This window comes from Toxotes jaculatrix, chromosome 11 (genome assembly GCF_017976425.1).
Source record: "Toxotes jaculatrix isolate fToxJac2 chromosome 11, fToxJac2.pri, whole genome shotgun sequence".
Classification (NCBI taxonomy): Eukaryota; Metazoa; Chordata; class Actinopteri; family Toxotidae; genus Toxotes; species Toxotes jaculatrix.
The window spans coordinates 21,641,519-21,663,075 of record NC_054404.1 but is presented as its reverse complement, the minus strand read 5'-3'; the positions used below and the strand labels follow the sequence as shown (position 1 = coordinate 21,663,075).

The 21,557-nt window shown below is 41.2% G+C and overlaps 1 protein-coding gene across 3 annotated transcripts in view; it reads right to left on the bottom strand.

Moving 5' to 3' along the window:
* smap1 (small ArfGAP 1) overlaps positions 1-21,557 on the bottom strand; it is an 85,230-nt gene that overhangs the window by 25,570 nt on the left and 38,103 nt on the right. For all 3 annotated transcript variants that reach the window (XM_041049041.1, XM_041049043.1, XM_041049042.1), the window contains exon 7: positions 8,002-8,065. In XM_041049041.1, the coding sequence (XP_040904975.1) occupies positions 8,002-8,065 (64 nt within the window). The remainder of the gene's footprint in view (positions 1-8,001; positions 8,066-21,557) is intronic.

Genomic DNA, 21,557 nt, shown 5'->3' with positions numbered 1-21,557 from the left:
AAGTCAAAGCACTCACATAGATAGGGATGATTTAGAATGCCCCGTACATACATATGCAGGGAAATTTACAAGAATAATGCCTTCACACACGTTTCCAAAGCTCCCCACACAGCTCAACTTACAATTACCACACTTATTAATTGGAACATCCTCAGGAAAACTAAACTATGACTTTACTCCTTCAGAAGTTAGCTTTGACCTGAAAATTATTTTACTTCTGAGTCTCCTTTTGTCTTTAGAAAAACAACTGACTAATGAATTGTCTGTAATTACAAATATATCTGACATTGGGTTCAGTTGGATTAGAAATAAAAAGGCACGTTCCTCTCAAAATAAGAAAACAAGAATTTAATTTTTCATACAAATCATATATTGGTATTTGGTTGATGATAATGCGCCTTTCTTCTATCAGGTATTTTGGCATAGTAGAAGAGAGAGCAGAGGTCTCAATAATAACATTAATTACTGCATTCCAGTTAGCTGTGGCAGGCACTGTGCATGTTGACCCTCTGGCCTGGCTTAATGGTGCCTCTGGATCGCACTGAGTCATGGTGACGCCTGTGACAAGTCAAGTTGTTTGGTGTGAAAACATTCAAAATCCTACTCAAACACACACACACACACACACAACTGGTCAAATAAGTGGCTCCAGTTCAAAAAAAAAAAAAAGGACTAAGGTTCAACTAATGGTTCACATTTACATAAAATGGCACTTTGAGTTTTGTGGTGTTAATACTTGATAAATGTAGGGGACCAATCAGGTGGACATGCAGGACACACAGGTTTTTATTTCAAAGACATAAACCCCAAACCTGAGAAAAACCCAAACCTAAACTGTGCCTGTAAAACAGGGTCTACAAACAGAACTGGACCTAAAATACAGCTGAACAAACTGACATTAGCACACCCAGCTGACCTAAGTTAAATGTATACAGTGGATGGCTACTACACAACAAAAGGGATGGAAAACGCAATAACTAAAATACGTGTAAATATTAACAAAATTACTCTTAAGTTTAGTAGACTTGCAAAATTAAAAAATATACAAACAAAAGTCAATCCTGTCATCTCACCACTATAAAGAAAGCAAACTGGCGTATCACAAAATGAACAAAATGAACTTTAAGTTGTGTAACATACAGGATCATTATGGAAAGACAGTGCTGTCTAGACAGAGAGCCATTCCCATGCTGCTGAGGAAGGAAGCCCCAGCACACAATGTACACTCCTCTGAGAGAAAGCGAGAGAGAGTGATGGAGGGGCAGACGTGGTGGGGGGTGGGGCGGGCATGTGAAAGGAAGAAGAGAGTGAACTGGGTGTGTGTGAGAGCAAGCTGGCAGCGAAGGTCATTTATATAACCACAGTGATGAAACATCCATAATTTAGCCCTTTTAAAGTGTGAACAAGACTGAGCTCCTTTAGCCAGAGAGCAGGGTACAAGGAAAACCATTTACTGTGATAAGGCCAGAAAGACCACTCAACACCCTTTTAAACCACTTATTAAAACTCATTTTCAAAGAATTACTCTGACTGTGACGTCTTCCATCCTAATTTAAACTATTGATTTTTTTTTTTTTTTTTGCCCTCTATCCGTCTTGTGATGCCTTCGTGTCATTTATGAGTTCGGCTTTTATTTTGACTGTTAAAATCACTTTGGAAATGGCTGTAAAAAAAAAAGTGCTTTAAGAAAAAAAAGAGTCTGCTGTGATGACAATTATGGCTTTAAGGGCTGACAAGAATGACAGGTGTACATACTGAAACAGAGCAGAGGAAGATAGGATTTCATCTGCATCAATTACCCTCCTTCCACCCTACACTCCCCTTACCAAAATCTCATTCACCCATTGCCATGGTAATGAGCCGCAGGGAGAAAAGGGCCCATCATTGTCATCATCATCACTGCCATGGCGGGCAATGTGCCCGCCATCCTTTATTATGGGATGGAGCCACTTCTTGAGAGCACTCTCAACTTCACCATGGAAACAGACCAATAGTTCAGCCTGGGGGTGTACCCTGAACCCCTTTGCCCTGAGTGTACACACACACACGCACGCACGCACGCACGCGCGCGCACACACATTCTCACAGTGCTTCTCAGTTCCTTCAATGAATACAGCGACCTCATTCAGCAGTAGGAGCTTGTCACCACCACAAGGGCTTAAATATCTCACATGATTAAGCCCTGGATTGATTCTAATGCAATTACTCAATAAGATTTCACACAAATACATGTGAAAATATTCTATGATTATGTTGTCCCAGTGGTCAAAATGCAAAATTCATCCCGTCAATAATAAAGTGTACTGGTTTTGGTCTTTGAAGTGTTACAGTGCTACAGCCATAGACCAAAGATATGTTAATTTAACCCACTTTTTTCCGAAAACACAACTAGGGCATGAAATGAAGCTTGCCCGCTCCGCTGCAAGTGATTCTGGGAGTCCAGAAAGGGGAACAAGAGCCCAGTTGGTGACTGCAATCATTAGCTCCCAGTAAAAAAAAAAAGTCATTATAAAGAGAGGAGTGGGGAAATTGGACACAAAATTACCTGCTGCTGGTACAATGTGTTTGTTTAAAGGAGATAAAGGCAGTAAGACCCCACCTCTAACACTGTCCCCTGAATGTGCAGTGATGTTGCATGATGAACAGAAAATATATTAGGTTAAATTCTGATGTCTGTGTTTTGATGCAACTCAAATCCTGGAGTCTGTGCTGCAAAAAAACCAACTTGCGTTTCCAGAATTTTGAGAGTCGAATGATTATGAAACCCAAGTGAGACATCTCTGCAAACAAACATCAATCAACAGACAGAAATGGAGGATAGCTTGCCTTTAAGATTAAGCTGCAAGACAAGGCTGGATAATGGCAAAAGCTGGAAGAGTAACTGTAATTGTTGCATTTCATCACATTACCATGAAAGACAGTGACACACAGAAAACTTGGGCCAGCTAGTTTTATTCCAGCATACGAGAACTAGTTGGTTTCTGGGCTTATAATGACACTGCCATGTGCATAGAGTCTCCTACGTGCTCTGGACTGGAACAATTTGGCAGCAACAGAATACATAAACAATGCACTGGGGGTCGTAGGTGGTGGGTGGCCGTGGGGGGGGGGGGGGGGGGGGGGCACATTTTTTCCCCTTTAAGGTTAATCCAGCTTTGTTTACAGTGTGTCCACTCTAACCTGGCTAATTTTTTAACCCTTGTGTGGTTTTCATATTTTTGTTACTCAGCCAGTGTTCGTGGGTGTGGTGGGCCCCACTGCATTTTTGTGTTTTCAAATGGCATTTATGTCAAAAACATTTTTCAGGCAATCTCTGTAACGTCTGAAAGCCTGAACAAGTGAAAAGAAGCTTCATTTGTTCATCTTCGTCTTTGGTCTTTTGGTGAATGGCTGCATTTATATGGTACTTTTATCCAAAGCACTTTACAGTTTGCCTCTCATTCACACTCACACTCCGATGGCAGCGAGCTACCATGAACAGCAGCAGTTCGGGCCTCAGTGTCTTGCCCAGTGACAGTTCAATATGAGGACAGAAGGAACTGCAGATCCTGTTTTACCTCCTGAGTCACAGCCGCCTTCTATTTTGGTCCGAAAACAACTAAACTATGCTTCACAGCGAACATCTGGTGAGGAGTGGGACAGAGTCTGATTACTCTGCTGTGCTGCTTCTGAGTCTACTGAGTCTGCTCTGAGTCTCAGCTGGTTAAACCTCCGTTCTCTCTCCTCCTGCTCTCTGGGATCACCTACACCATGTTCTAATACAGCCAAACTCACAATTTAAACTTTCTTACTTACTAAATAGTTCTTCTGACAAAAAAAGATATATATATATATATATAAAGCTTGAAGGTACCCTGTGGATGTTTTTACACAGCCAATACAGAGCATCGTTTTTACAAGCTGCTCCACATTTTGTTTGAATCGTGTCAAGACCGTGCGTGGGAGCACACAGGCACTGTGATACACTCTGTTTTTGTAGTTCCAACAAGTCCAACACAGTGATGTCGCTTATCTGTAGCTGATTGCTCGAGATGAGAGAACAGCAGACCTTCAGTATTTGGACCAAATAGCTGAGTGAGAAATAATGTGAGCCAAAAGTAGCAGCTACACCTGTCATTTTAACGCGCCAGATAAATATTTAACCAACATATTTAATCATGCACATCCTCTGCCACTGTGTATGTAATTATTTCTGCTATTTAGGTTTTACTATCTTCTGTGTTTCTTCGATCTTACCTCATGGGCAGATGTGTCACCTAGGTAAATACAAGTATCGGATTGGACTGAGGTCGCAGCCAAACCAGCCAAAAATGAAATCCCTACTTCATAACTTTATGGCCACACATTTTCAAATTTAGCCCACTTAATATGGATATAACATACAATGTTGATGATCATTGTTTTGGAGGACCCTGCATCTCCCATATTACTTTCTCTCTTCTTTAAAATCTCTCTCTCTGGAGTAAAGAAGCTTTCACTCCCTCCCCAGTTATTGTTGAGAAATAGTTCTGTTATTTTTTTGTTACCCTGCAGTCAGTCCACTGCCAAGAACACTGTGAACAATGCTGCTTGAATAACACTTAAGGAGACAACATGGAGGAAGTCGATTCGCCATATCAGAACCGTTATAGAAGAGGACTGCTAGACGTCAGAGGGGCAGAACAAACAGAAGCCAACGGACAGGGGTGCTCCATCAATAAAGGTTTCTGAAATTGATTCAGTAGCTCCTGAACAGATCTATTTTTGGCAGGATGGAACATCTCTGAGACATTTATCATCACACGGGTATCAAAATCATCCAACTTGAAATAAATTTAAAAAAAAAATGTTTTTATGAGGCTGTCGTCATAGAGCAGCCTTCTTTACAATATTAGATATTTAATAAAAATCTAATATTAGCCTGAATTTTTGGCAAAAGCGAGGAGAAGCAGCACAGGAAAAGCAATTCATGTAACCTCACAATATTGCTTTTACATAATTCCAGCACAGCCTGCTAAACTGAATTAAACCGAAAACAGGAACTGACAAGAGCACAGACACAGAGGCAAAGGGAGAAAGTGGCTCTCTGACAGCTGCAGAGCGAGGTAACCAGAGACATGGAGGGACGGAGGGATGTGTGAGCGCTGAAGGCATACTGCCACGTATTTGACTTATTGATTATGTGTGAAATCTCATCCACTCAACATGGCTGCAAGGTGTGTAGCATTGGTTATTTATAGCAGGGCGTTCGCTCTCAGTCTTCCATGCTGCGGTCAGGAATTTTTGATCAATGCTACATCCACCAGCTCTCTCTTCTGTCAGAGCAGTTTACCCTCAGTTGTCTCCAAATATAATACAGCCCTGTATTGGGGAAACACAGGGTGATTGCATATTACAAATTTATGGTGAAACACTGCCCTGCCTTTCTCTGCTGTGACTGTGCCGTTTGGGATTAAGGTCAACGAGCACGGAGCAGAATGTCCTGGCAGTTAGCGGGCCAAGACACATACCATGTACTCCAAATGTCACAGGTTTGAATCCAGCTTCTGACCTTTCTTGAATGTCATATCCTCGGTGTGCTCAATCTTTCCAGCTATTCTGCTGTTGTGTTCTTCGACAGAGGACAAAATGCCATTAACATGCATGCGTTCAGGTGATAAAGAACACGTGATCAGCTCTGCCTCTAAACTGACAGTTTGATAATCTACGAATTTGTCAAACTGATGATAAAATGTCTGGCAGTTGTAGTGTCATGATGAGATTATTTTTTGTTATCATTCTGGGTGATTAGATCTTTCGCCCTATTGAAGCTGGTTGAGGCCTCTACTGGGGCTGTTGGTTAGATTTGAGCTGCATAACAACAGTGTTTTAGACTGGGGAAAGCAAGTCCCCCCTTCTCTTCAGCCATTTTAAGCAGCTTTTCTTCATGTCTTCACACTTAAGTATATTTAGCTTGTATCCTGATACTGAACTCCAGTTATTCATAATTCAAGTCTGTGATTATACAGAACCACATTGTCTGCATATAAAGCCAACTTACTTTGGGCCTGGACACAGCTGCATTTAGCACAACAATTCTGTTGTTATAACTCTATAACTCTGCCATATTATCCTCAGTCCAGCAACCAAGCCCAAGTCTCCCGCTGGTGCAGCCCCCAGCACTGTGCTGTCCAAGGCAGTGGCTCCAACCATTGCCACAGACACATCCCAACCATTGCCCAGAGTCAGGTCATTGGAACACTTCAATACAGAAACAGCAATTGAGCTCTAATGTGACAACAGGAAAATCTTCACTTACATCAACCTGTAGCTGCACTGCGTGCTTCACAGAGCAGACCTAAGCACCCAGATGCTCCAGTCAGCAAAGGGTTAGTTGGTGCTATTTGGTGTGTCTCAGTGTTCCTCTCTTTATTTGTGTGGTCCAGCCACTAATACAGACTCTCGCTCTTTGCTGACTCAGAAGCATTTGATGCCTTTTTTTGCCCTAAATTTTAAAGCCACAAAAACACAAGTGCAATTGTTTCCCTCTACTAAAACCACCTTTTGGCTCCATTGCTCTAGTTTTTATATTAGTTTCTCTCAGTATCTGATTTTCTGGTTGCCTCTCATGTGGTGGCAAGTCCACACTCATATGTTTTAATCAGCCATTCCAATAAACAACTGAAGATTCCTAACCTAGAAAAATTCCATGACTGGAATTCTTTATGTTCTCTGTTTAGGATACACATTAAATCATAATTAGAAATTCCAGTAATTGACAACACTGTTGGGTAGATTTAACTGCAGTCTGCTCTCACTTACATTAGACATGGCAGTTTGAAGTCACTAATGACATATTAACTGTCAAATGGTATAATAGCTCATCAAAATGTAACAAAAGGCCTCTGTGCGTGACTCAAGTAAGGCCTGACAGCAGTAAAATCTTTCCCACATTACTTAATGTGCAATTATTACAGTATCAGTATAGAAATGTTATTACATCATTTGGCATAACTGGTTTAATTTACATACAGTGGCAAGAAAAAGTAACTTTAAAATGACTTGCATTTATGTATAAATGTCTGAGTTTGTCTGAGTTTGCTATTCACAAGAAGCATCTACTGATGTGACCCATGGCGTGCAAAAAAAGAGATCTAAGAAATCTTAACATCAAGAATTGTTGATTTGCATAAAACTGGAAAGGGTTACAGAGTCATCTTAAAGAGTTTAGACATTCATCAGTCCACAGTCTGACGAACTGTCCATAAACTTCGATGATTTAATTCTGAGTGGGCGTCCAGCTAAGATGACTCCAAAGACACAACACAGACTGATCAGTAAGGTTTAAAAAAAAAAAAAAAGAAGAAGAAGCCCAGATTCACAGCTAAAGGTTTAAAGGAATCACTGGAGTTTCATAACTTTTCTGTTCGTGAGTCTACCATACATAAGTGAAGTGCAGTGGAGGAAGCGTCATGATTTTTACTTGGTCAGGTCACCCGGGTGTATTAATGCCCACCAAAGTGTACTTGGTGACCTATTTTAGCTTTTTTTTTTTTAATCCATCTGACTTCAAACAAATAAAAGAAGCCCAGCCAGATGATCTGAACTGAAGCAGTTCTGTAAGAAGAATGGTCCAAATTCCTCCTGAACATTGTGCAGGTCTGATCCACAGCTACCAGACGTTTGTTTGAGGTCAGTGCTGCCAAAGGAGGGTCGGCCACTTATTAAATACAAAGGTTCACTTACTTGTTTCACCAGCACTGTGAATATTTAATGGGTGTGTTTCAATAAAGACACAAAAGATTATAATTGTTTTTGTATTATTGACTTGAACGTATTGTATTTGTCTGTACTTGTAACTTAGATGAAGATAGGATCAAATTTAATGACCAATTTCGGCAGAAAACCAGACACCAACATATTTTTTCTTGCCACTACCACTATCTGACACACTAGGCAGACATTTGAATGCAGGTTGAGAAGTTATTGTTCTGCTAAAAGGTTATTATGTTGTTGGTTGGTAGAAGGTTGGTCATGTCTTACCCAGGCCCAGCAGGTCCACAGCTGACTCTGTGCTTTTCTTGGGACTGGCTCGGCACTCTGACTGCTGAGAAGCACAAAGACAAAGAGAAGGGTGAAAAGAAATTATTTAGTATAATGTACAATGCACCCCGGCTGGCTTCTATATGTTCTTATAGATTCTTCCAATTATGTGTAAGGATTAGAGCAGTCAGAGCAATGTGGGTATTACAATCCAATACTGACCTTTATTAAAAGAAAAGCATATTAAACAGTCAGCATCACTCATTGGCCTTACGATGAGGGTTTCTGCCTTTGCCTTATTAGTCTTATTTTCAGTAAAAATACCAAATATTTGCTGGTTACATCTTTTACTGTTTGTCTGTGGTATATTACTTTGGTAATATTGTTTATGATAAGGAATCATAATTGAGCTTTTAAACTGAATGCAAAAGAGGAGACTAAAATGGAAAAATAGTTAGTGGAGGGGAGGGAGAAAAAAAAACAAAATGGAAGACTGATAGGAAGAGAAACAGGAAGAGATTAAAAGTCAAAGGTTACAAGAATGAGACAGGAGAATGGAGAAGGAAGGATTGGGATACATAGAGATTTGAGAGAAAAATGTGGTGAGGGAAAGAGAGTGTAAAAGGTTAACACGTGGGCCATGGGAGATCTACAACGCTGGTAACAAACCCAATTTCCCCCCAACAAAAGATCGATGGACCACATTAGATTCAATGTCATTCCAGTCCAAAGCAATGAAAACAATTACCGTGTCCACGCCTAATCAAGAATGCATTGGCTCCGAATTGATGTGTGTTGCGACTGCAGCAAAGCCTGAGCAGCAGTGGCTTGAATCACAGTAGGAAGGTGGTTTGTGTACAGCAGCAAAAGGCTGGTTTGTGCTGTGCATTCAAATTGACCAGCAGTGAAGTGTAGTTGTACAGGAACTGAAATTAGGAAATCACGGGGAAAGCAGAAGTAAAACTAGCGTTAAGAATAAGGTGGAAACAAACTTAGACATACGAAGATACTGTAATATCAGTCTGAGCTACTCCTGCTAAGTAACTGACCATTTATAGCAAATGGTTGCACAGTTTGTATTGCTGAACAAAAAGGCTTTGATCCTGACCGTGATATCTTAGAAAGTCAACAATACCAAAAGCCCACCACACAAAGACAAGGTTGGGGTGGTGGAGGAACTTATGGCAGCAAGCACTCGTTTCATGAAGGAATCAGCAGAATAGTCAGCAAGAAGTGTGAAGTGGTAAAAGCTGCCACATACACCTGTATGACTGACATGATTCTGAGTCCAGCCTAATTCTAGTATGATTCCTAATAAGCTGGTAGACACTAATAAATGAGCCAGTTTTAGTGAAGCATGAATGAAGCAGTTGATGCCAATCAGCTAATGCAAGTGCCAATTAGATTACCCTGGTTAAATATCAGCTGTAAAATCTACATAAAATTCTCCCACTCTGCTTTTGAAGGAGGATTTTGTGTTGGACAATCTAGATTTCTTTAATAAGATCAGATTCCATTATCTGGCGTCATCCCTAAAATTTAGGGGAAATCGTAATAGAATCAAAATTAGTAAATCAAAATCTATAAACTACTGGAATATATTAAAAGTATTTACAATCAATGCCAGCACAAACAACAAAATATATGTGAAATGATCAGCCTAACCTCAAACTGGTTAAACCTTAATGTGAAGTTCTTCTCAGAAAAGCCCATAACTCCATTAAGACTATTTGCAGGGAGAAAGGAACGAGAAAGAAAAATATGGTATGCCTGTCCATTTGATTTCAGACATTTCAGACCATATACAGTGTTACAAAATTGAGATTACATAGCCTTTCAATGCTACAACCCACACAGCTGCTGTGAGACACAGAAGGAATAGGAAAACCTTAAATGTCACTGTGCCTAAAGAAGCTTCAATCCCCTGCTCTATGTTCAGAAGGATTTGGATAGACACGCTGGACAAATCTGCTTCAAAACACTGACAGACAAGTCCGGTTTTCCTGCCCACAAACTGGTTATGGACAGCCCTTGTAATTAGTTATCCAGGATGATACCAAGTGATGCAGCTGACAGATGGCCAGCGAAAGACGGTGATTGGCTGTCAGGGTCTGTTGTGCTTGAAGAGAAAGGAAGAGAAATTGGAATGGAGGCCGGCAATCAATAACCAACAAACCCCGCCAGGTGAACAGAGTCTTTGATGATGACGGCAATGCCAGTTTGAATGAAAACCACTGAGAAAACCAAACCCTCTGGTGACAGCTGTCACATCAGATTGCTGTCAAAAACACAGCAGATAAAGCCATGAGCTGACGGCTGTTACACTGAATGTCTGAGAGGGGGCAAAGTCCACTGCTTAGTTCCACCTTGATGTACTCAACAGCTTCTGGTGAGTAAAGTCAGTAGTGAGGTACTGTTGGGTTCCATCTATCTTCTTTTACCATACAAGGCTTGTTAATGCATGCAGGCTTCCTCCATGTTAGCCTGTTGTCTTGATAAATGCAAGACCATTTACAATCCCAAAAAAGTGATTCAATTAGTTCCAGTTAATTCCAGTAGCACATACTTTGTTAAGCTACAGTCAGCAAAAGTCACTTCGCAAGTGTTTCACAGTAAAAGACTACCAGGAAAAGACTTTAAATGTGAAAGACTTGGGCAAGAAGTTTTGAGTTTATTGTCAGCAGCTTAACATCGAACAAAAAAAAATGTAGCAGCAATTGGATTTAATTAGAGACTAAAAGCAGTTTGACAAAATAAGCTCAACTCAAGTTCTACGAACAATCTTTCTCAGAACTATGGCCAAAACAGGTCACATCATCCACAAGGAAGGGTGAGAGTCAAAGTCAAAGTGGCCGACATTCAACACGTCAGCACCAGTGAAAGCTGAGGCAATTCCATTTGATGACAAGAAGTGTGATATGTGATTGAAAGGTCTCAAAAAAGTTAGGATTAAAGTGGAGATTATTTTGTCACAGTGAGACAGCAACACTTCCTGCACAGATGTTTCACATTAATAGCCTTCCATCAGCTCAAAGGGCATAATCCAAAGGCCAGAAATGAACATCCACAGCTGTTCCGGGTGACAAATATTCAACAAGTAATGTCACAAAAACTTACTTTAAATAATTTTGAAATGTTTTTTTTTAATTTATGCCGACAAACAAATGCCAGGGGACAAACGAGGGACAGAATTAATCAAGACAGGGAGTGAGCTGCCAGAAATGGTAATACTTTATACAGATATTCATGAAGTACAAGAAACTGGACCCAAGATCCCTTAGGTACCTGTGGCATCCTAATTACATCAAAGCATGAGATAATGTTATCATAAAAAGTGCTTGATGAGGCGATAAGCAGCAGTTTGAAAGCTGGCAGCAGCTTGTGTGTCTGGCATTTGCGCTCCTGCATGCAGCTCCTATTAAGTGGACAGTACAGGCTGACATCTGTAAAGGAAAACAGGAGAGCGAACATGCACACAGTGGCATGACATTTACTTCTGTAGATTTCGATCACCTTCAGCACCTGCACAACAGGTCAAACAACACAGAAGAGCAGAAGAAAAAGAAAGCAGCTTCCCAGGGTGCTGAATAACACTACAATAATGAGCAAATAATGTGGTTTTCAGTGTGAAACTTAAAGGGTAGGATTTCGCAGACAGGAAATACCCTGAACGCAGTCTGAAACTAAGGACGATTCGCAACAGAAATCTCCAATGGATAGGGCACAAAACACGCCAATCCAACAAGACAGGGTCAAAGCCTAGAATCAGGCTGGACTGTGTATGGTCAGTGTGAAATTGAGGATATAGTTTAAATCTGGTGTCTAACTGCCTTCAATGGAAATAACAAACGTTTGAAAAGTAGCTAGATGATGTTAAACACTAAATAGCATATTCATGACGTCACTGGCATCGTATTTGCACCCTGCAGAGTGTCAGCCACTTTCAGCCCTTTATCGGTTTGCTTCTCTCCTACTCTCTGTGCTCCCACATTCAGTAATTTAATACAGCCGATTTCCCAATAAAGCTGTTCTCATTTACATGCTATTGTGTGTCTGTTGTCAGACAATGGAACGAACAAAACAGTGGCTGAAACATGGCCCACTGACGCCACATGTTGATCAGCAGGAGTTTCCAAGCTGCTGCTCTGCACCGTTACAATCCAACGTTATTACACAAAATCACTATACACATTAGTGTATAATACACACAATACACAGTGCTTTTGTATTGTCTTTTCAATGTCAGCTAAAATCACACCTTTGTCAGGTAAACACCTTTGATCTTATGTGATCAAAGATAAATAAGATCAAAGACTGACCTAATTGATGGACTACATTAGAGCATCTTATTAATTTTAATGTATTATTTATCTCATTTGACCTGGTTTTACTTTTCATTATATAATTTTATTGCTGCCTCTCCTGTTCTTTGTTTAGTTACTAGTTACTTTGTAACTATGGAAAGAAAAGTACAAATAAAGAATTATTAGTTTCTATTATTGCAGGTGTATTATTTGATTTTGACAGTTAATAATAACAGTGTTTTTTTGTTTATTTAACCTCAAGTCAAAATGTACATTGGCCAGCTTATTCCAGTCAATTCCAGGTTGTGTTCCATTAGGCTGGTTTATAGTCTTGGGTCATATCACTCACATCGTGGGATTATGGTTGAATATTTTTATGTTGCCTTTCTTTGGTTGGCAAAGTTCACAGCTGTCAGTGTGTTGTTGTTTTTTTTTCTGTGTGCGTTCACTGAACACCATTTTGGACTGATGACATTTCATGGCAGTCCCTATTGTAGGTTATCAATGTAAAGCAAAATATCTCAAACTCCAAAAATGCTGTAGTCAGCCATCAGAAACCAATATCATTCAATATCAAACAGCCCCACACAAATGATGAAAGCTGGAGCCCATAAAACCTGAAACCTCCCACCCTTTACAGAAAGGCTGACAGCCCACTGAGACTGTACTCAACAGCCTTATACAACACAGCAATCCACTGTCCTCCTTCATACATACAAGAGGTGGATGAAACAAGCGTCTTAGCCTCAGTGGAGAGGCAGAGCGAGGTGATGGAACAAACAAAGAGCAGACAACGCTGGAGAGAAGAAAACAAATAGTGCGCAAGGAGACGAGTGGGAGTGGGAGGGCTGCAAATTGGTTAACAGGGAAAGTGACAGCGAGAGAGAGGGAGGGAAGGAGAAATACAGAGGACAAACACAAAAGGGACAGGAAATAGAGGACGAATAGGAGAATGAGAATAAACATGGGGATGATTGAGGGAGGCATGAGACAGACAGCTGCAGACAATGCATCTGACAAGGAAGTCTGTAACACAGGCAGTGGAGGCAGAAGCTGCTAGTAGTGCAGCAGCAGTAGAGGCAGTGGAAGTTTTACCTTAAATGCTAAGATGGTTTTATTTACCTCTTATTACCTCTTTATTTAACTCAAATACAGAGAGAAACAGGCTTCTATCAGCGTCAGGCCTTTATTTCTAAATTGTCCTAATTTTAGAAGAAGACACCTTGTTTTCTCATCTACTCCTGATCTAATCTGTTGTTAATGCAAACTCAATACTTGCTCCATTCTTCCCCAGGTATGTTAATTCGGGACAATGCACATGTCCACAGCACTGACTCCGGTCAGTGAAGACTTCCTGTAGATGTTGCCTTTGGGCACCTGGAATGTTTTTAATGTGATATATTTATACAAGAAGTGTTGATGAAATAGAAACTCAACATTTGCACACATACCTACAGATGTTTCACATTAAAAGCCTACCAGAAAAGGGAGATATTGAGCCCTATGAGCTGCTGGAAGACTTTTAATGTGAAATGTCAATGTAGGAAGTACTGAGTTTCAGTAATGGTGGTTTAAGACCAAACAAAAGGAAAAGTACAAACCTCCTACTTTTAAATTTGCCGTTTTTTCATTCAGTGTTAAGCAACTGTCACTGCAGCACTTCCTGCACACGTTTCAAATTAAAAGCCTTCCAGTAGCTTAAATGCATCATCCCAACGTGACCTTCAATGCTCAAATGAGGGTGTTAAAAAGAGAAACTCAACAGAGTGGCGAGCATGACTTGACTACCATTGCTTAAGACCTAAACATGATTTGAACACCAGTTTCATTCAACAGTTATTGATAAATGTGGTAATGCAGTGGTGACAGCAGGGGTACAGTGGTACTAGTAGCAGCAGTAGTACACTGGTAGTTGCAGTAGCGCTGCAGGGAGTTGATTGTCTTCCTGTAGCTGACAGCTGCCTTATTAACACTATAAAAGAGAATAATAAAACTGCCACTGGCTGATGAGCCAATGATGCCCAAGACAGACAGCCACAGTGGAGGGAGGAGGTAAAAGAAAAGGAGAAGCAGAGAGTTCACAGAGGAGGAAGGGGAGGCTAAGCGGGGTGGGGTTGGGGGGGCTGGAGAGGAAAAAAGAGAGGCAGAGCGAGGGGCAATTAGGAGGAGTGGGCAGAGTGTTGGATGTAGAGCGAGGGAGATGGAGGCATGTAGGCAGGAAAAATGAAGAGGAAAAGAAGCAGTGAACTAGGAGAAGGAAGAGGAGGTGAACAAAACAGCATGAACAGAACATGAATGACAAGAGGAAAGGATGACAAAGGGAAGGATGGGGAGGGAGGAGAACGATGACATGATGACTGATGATGAAAAAAGGAGCAGAAGATGAGAAGCAGAGGATGAACTAAGGAGATGACAAGAGGAGAAAGATAAGGAGACACAGCGAAGAGAGGAGACGACAGTGGGCAGGAGGCCAAATGTGTGTGTGCGTGTGTTGTGTGCTCAAGTGCCCAAAATGTGTGTATGTGCGTGGAGAGAGGTGAAGTGTGTTGAAAATGCATTATCAATACAGACTGAGACATCCATATCATAAAGTCGGCAGCCCCCCATCTCTACTGGGAAGCACACAACAAAGTCCCTGCATGTGTGTGTGCGTGTGTGTGTGTGTGGCACCGCAGTAAGTCAGAGGCTGTTAAGTGTGCTGGGCTGCTGCAGTTCTGCACCATTCAACACGATCTGTCACTCAGCTGGTGGCACTGGCACTGACACACACACACACACACACACACACACACACACACACACACACACACACACACACACACACACACACACACACACACACACACACACACACAAACACACACACACACACAATCTAAAAGGTTTTGTCACAGAGAGGAGATCTTAAGCTGCCACATGCAAGCATCTCCTCCACACAGTTACATTCATCTGACAGTCATGGAGAAGCCACTGCATTTTAACACACACACACACAGAGGGAGAGAGAGAGAGATAGAGAGAGAGAGATAGAGAGAGAGAGAGAGAGAGAGGGAGAGAGGGAGAGAGAGAGCGAAAGGAAAAGAGCAAGAAGGAAACAGAGAAAGAGAAACATAAAGACAAACACAAACAGGTAAACAGACACACTCATACATATAAAGGTATCAACAAATTTAAGTAATGCATGCAAGCACGCACAAACACACACACATGCACTTACACACTACAAATATATGCATCCACAGAGATGCAAACAACACACACACTTGAGTGTTTGAGGAAGGTCACGGTTTGGTCTGACGGCTGAAGCGTGACGGCGCTGTTCAGGGAAAGAATACCTAATCAAATCAAAACACTGGCAACTGACACACACACACACACACACACACACACACACACACACACACACACACACACACACACACACACACACCAATTTAAACAGGGTTTTTTTCAGGTATTTTGTGAAGTGAATCTTATTTGTCACTAAACAGGAGAGCTTTCAGAGCATCAAGGATCGTGTTAGGCTGTGTTTTTTCAGCAAGTGGCAGACTGCTTCAGGTTAGAATTTGTTTGCTGGCTTTAGGGAACACACACTTAACGCATGCTTCAGTTCAGGGAACACACATTCAATACCCAGCTGGTCTCCAAGAGATTTGATGTACATGCACGCTCAGACACAGACTCTCACACACAAGGATCTGAGGAACACACACACACTGAGCTGGATTTTGGGAAAGTCACGCGCGGCAAGCTGGATTAGCGTGCTGGGGCTAACATGGAACACCGGGCAAACAATCTACTGGGGATGCAGAGAAGTTTCCTTCAGTTTTTAAGTGATTTTAACCTCTAGAAAAAGTGTTAGCGTGTGTCTGCAGGGGTTTTGTAGTTTGGTCAGGCTGTCTTCTGCTTGTCTCTTCCCACACACCCCCTCGTGTCCTATTCCAACACAAGAGAAGCAGGACTGGACCTCATGTTGTTGCTATGAAACCCTCCTCCACCACTTTGCATAAAGTAATTGGATTTATGGTATTTTACATACGGCGTCCTGACTTTACTGCACTGGTGGCTTCAACAACACACACAGATTTCTGGTGTGTCTATGTCCAATGGAGAAAGTTGACAAAGAATGAAAACTCACAGTGTGTAAGTGTGTGAAGAGAGACAGAATGAGAGGACGGGAGTACAACTGCAGTATGGCTGCTTGTGATAGACTGTGTGTATGTATGTTAGCAATTGTGTTAGCATTTGTTTGTGAGATAGATAGTGTTTTAGCAACTGTGAATAAGCTTGTGATTGTGTATATGTGTTTAACAGTATATGGAAGTGAGTGTACCTGTACTGACAGTAGTAAGACCTTATTAGACACAAATAACGTGCATAAAGCCAGATTAAACTTTGTTCAAGTGGGAAGCAGGTACACCAGATCCAGATCTAGGCTCAGTGGCTTGGTAAAAGGCAGTGCTTAAAAGTAAATAGTGTGTCCATAACCTGCATGCACACAGAGGATTGCCACATTAACACAGGGAAACCATGCAAACTCCACAAAGAAAGGCTCCACTTAGGCTACAACCCTTCATGAGGGAAAGTTTGCGTGTTGTTCACATTTACATCTAAAGCCTCATTTGTACAGGAGTCACATTCCATGGGGATGTTCAGGGTCAACTGATTACTAACAACCAACTCTGGACCCCGAGTCAGACAGGACCCAAATTATATTCTGTAACTGGGTCAGGTAGGGTCCTGTTGTCTTGTTGTTATCTACAGTCCACTGAATCCAAGGTGACACTGTGTTGCAGGTAGCAAACTGATATCTTCCTGGTGAGGCACTGAGGTTATTTCCTCAGCTGCACTGGTTTAGTATCTTGGTGACTCACTATTTTAAAACTTTGCAAAATGAAGATAACTTCAGGTAAAGCTGTTTACGGTGGCTGAAGAAAGTATTCAGACCTCTTCATCTTCAGCTGGTGTTTATTTCATTTAAACTGGTAACATCATTATGGGTTACAATTAAATTTACATTTTTACAATTAAATCTATACACAATAAAGTGTGACACACAAGTGACACTGTTGGTGGTCAGTGGATATCCCACCTTTATAGAAGCAAAAACTCCTAATTAAAAAGGCCATTCAGCCTGATTATCAGGCTCGTGAAATATTAGTTAATCTGATAATGATAATATTGACATATGGTAAAACAGCTCCAAGGAGCACCTACAACATGATAAACTCCTCGACCGGCTGCCTGTCCCCTGCAATATTTACTGATGACTGTCAGAATAAACAGGTTATGGACCATCTCCTTCAGCAGGGCCGTGACATAAATTTATGACTGACAATAAATCTGTTGTATGATATATTTTACAAAGCCCTGAGCTCGGTAAATGCCAACCCGCTCAGCGGACATGGCTCGCTCTGTTTGGAGAGGTAAGCTGGGATATAACAGTCTCAGTGGCATATAGGCTCTGCTGCATCACAGCAGGGGGAGATGTGCTTGTGATCTTGTGTGGTGTGTATTGGTGTGTGTATTATCACATCTGTGCATGTACAGTGGAGGAGGTAGGATGTGTGTGTTCATGATTGCATCTGTCTTGTGTGTGTGTTTTCTCTGGAAACAGGCTTGGTTCTCTTCCTCCAGCAGCGCAAATCCAGCTTATTGATTAGACTCCTTGTGGCTACACTATCGATCCTTTGACTGCTAGACCTCAGAGAGCACCGCTTTCTATGTGTGTGGTGTGTGTGTGTATCACGTTATTAGTCACAGAACGCCGCTCCTTTGGCTGCCCTTCACACCATCCACTCAAACTAACTCCAATCGAATGCTTTAGCTGCTGCTGCTGTGTCTGTGTGTGCGTGCGTGTGTGCGTGTGTGTGTGTGTGACATCCAATCCCAGGAACCTTTGAGAGCCCAACTCAGTCCAGATGTACAGAGCACCTAGCGATAACACACTCCCAAAATCCCTGCACTGAATGAACACACAGACACACAAACACATCTGCACACAGGCGCATGCGCACGCACACACACACATGTTCACACACACACACACACACACACACACCTTCAATTCTGTCTCCAACAAAGGCAAGCACCAGTGTTTTCCATGAAGGGAAGCTGCCTCTTGTTCTCTTTGATAATTTATTCATGGGCTGAAAGAAAAAGACAACATACGGCGGCAGTCTAACAGGACGACAGTGATTTAGTGTTTATAGAGAGAGCGACAGTTACACAGAGAGAGAGAGAGAGCGAGAGAGGAGGAGGAGGAGAGAGACAGAGGGAGGGACAAACGAAGGAGAGATGAAGATGAATGGAGGTGAAGAGAAAGTGAAAACAACTACAGAGATAATGGAGTCACTTCTGGCCTAAAAAGCACTCTGTGTTTTTATCGTGTGCGAGTCACACTGCGTCCTTTACTTTCTGTTTCACACTTACACCATCTCAGTCCACATACAAGGCTTCATTCATTTTTATGAATGCATAAAAGAACAGCCTACTGTACATAAATATTATGAGAAGGGGTCTGAATATCAGAGCAGAGCTATCGATAAATTTGCCTGAAGTATCCCTCTGTGATGGATTTAATTTGCTTAAAATCAATTTATGTGACCAGTGCCTTGATTCTTTGTATAATATATAGTAATATTTATTTAATGTTTCTTATTGGTTCTGTTTAGACAACTAAAATCACTTGGTTAAGGTCTGCAAAAGATCATGGGCTGGGTTTAAAACTGAAGATGTGACATGGCAGGACACTTTTATTTAATATTTGACCAAAAGTAGAATCTAGTTTTGGTCTAAACTTATTCAAAGGCAAAAGTTTTAACCTCCAGCAATCTGTACACTCTCCATGACCCCTGATTTCCATGTATTACGCAGTGAACTAGAGAAAAACACTGTTGTTGCCAATGACTGCAATCCAGGCAGAAATTAGGTTTCTTTCAAAATGTATTTGGCAGAAGTTTTTAATTATACATAGACAGGGTTGAGGTAACAGAGTGAGGAGTCAGGCAGTCTGAGAAGACCCCAATATCAAACCACCGCACCTGCACCCTGACGTGCTACAGATGTCCCCTGGGTGCCTGGGAGGTCCAGTATTGATAGGAGGGATTATATCTCCCAGCTGTTCCACAAATAGTTAAAACAAACTGGACAAACTGGACAGTCCTGCCAAGGCCTGGATGTCAGTGTTTTTTACATTCTCATTTTCTGCAATATCTGTGCATAGCAACTACAGTATGGTTAATGTCAGGGACAGATTGTGGTTACGCCAACTAAAACTAAGGTTAAGGTAAGGTTAGGCTTTTGGCTCATGGCTAATATGGATACTAAAAAGGCAAATGTTGACCGTTGACTGTGATTTAGAGTAAACTTGGATCTTCTACATGAACTCAATAAACCTCTGTCATCCCGAGCTCCACACCTTTTCTTTCCACAACACAAGATATGGGGGACACAACTTCCTGCAAAAAAAAAAAAAAAAAAAGGTCGAATTTTCCAAACAGCAGCAGCTTTCATTTTATGAGCATTCATTTAAACTTCTGATCTGCAGACACATCCACTACTTCTGAATTCCCTATTCCCAAGAGTAAAACATGCATGTGACATCCTAATCTAAAAATTCAGGAAGATCATGTGAACAGCTAGCACAGGGACTGCACTTCCTGAATTATTGATTATGTTATATCTCACCTCTATGTCATGTGACCTAAGGTATGTCTTTCTATATATCAAGACCATTAAGATTAATGTATAATGTTAGTGAACTGATATGCTGAGGTAAGGTACAGCATGTAAGTACCAATCACTATCACACTGGACTGATGTGCCATGAAGGAACAACAAAGCCTAACATCTGCTGGAACACCTGTGTTATGGTGGCTTAGGGGAAAAGTCTAATCTCTACTGCGCTTGATTGAGGAAGTAAAGACAGAATCAATTATAAGATCAACATGTTTCAGCAAATATAGCCTAATTAAGAGGAATCTAGTTCTGCAACATGCTCATAAGTAAACGAAAGAGTCGACTGTGCTGTGTATTTAACTTGGTGTCATTAGCAATGTTGTAGTGTTTAAGTAAAACACCGTCTAAATCTGCAGACACAGTCTTTCTGTCTGGTCAGAACAAGTTTCACATGAAAACTGTGAGTAACAGCTTCACCACCTCACAGCTGCCAAAATGCTCTTTTTTCTCTTACGGCTGACGTTAGTGCGGCCATCTTAGGTTTCTGACCACGGCTAATTGCCATGGTATTGTAGGTGCATCGATCACCAGCTCCTCACAAAAGTGGAATCTACTAAGGTAAAATGCATTAAGGAGAACACATGGCCCATAGCTAGTTATTACTGCACGCAAACCAGGACACTCTTTATTTCTTGGTTGGAAATCTGATGTTTTCACATCACAGATGATGAGTCTGACATGTAGGTTGTTACAGGGGTTTAGTGTGGGCTGCCTGCTGAGGTATACTGAACTCTTCTGTAAATGGCCGGAGGCTGTTCTGTTCTTTTATATTCTTATTAACTTTAACTAATGAACAGATGTTGTTGCATTATAGGAAATGTAGGATGCCGTGTTTTTGGATCTTGACCCACATTAGGGACACAAAGCACAGATGTCTTTTATCTCTTATGTGTCCCCCTCACTGTATGGAAGGGTCATATGAATTCCCTGGAGTAACCCTTTAAAACATAGCCAATGTGATTTCATAGACAACAATAATTATCATCATAATCAATAGATTAGCTAATTAGTTAACTTAGATCATTAATGGAGGGATGTCTGTGCTCAGGGAGCCCTTAACATGAACAGATTTTACTTTCATCAGATTCAGTTAAATGTATGTCTTTGTCACCAACATCTTTGATTTCACTGGACTGTTACCTTTTCTTTCTCTCTTACAAAAATTGTCAAAATGTTGATTGATTGTCTCTCTGCTGCTGCAATCCAATCATTTTAGAATCAGCATTGAAAAATCCACATTGATTGTAGCCTCCCTCAGACTTTCATCTGTAAAATTAGTTCAGCAGCTGCTGGTTTCCCAGTATTTTACACTCATTTCTTTTTTGTTTGGATTCTAATAAGAGCACAGAAAATCCAAAGTGCTGCTTCTGTAAACCTCTCTGAAGAAGAAAGGAAATGAAGTGAAGTGAAAGGAAATGAAATATATCTGCTGATTAAAGCTCAGTCCACTCCATCCTGAAACCACTGTGTGTGTGTGTGTGTGTGTGTGTGTGTGTGTGTGTACAGTATATC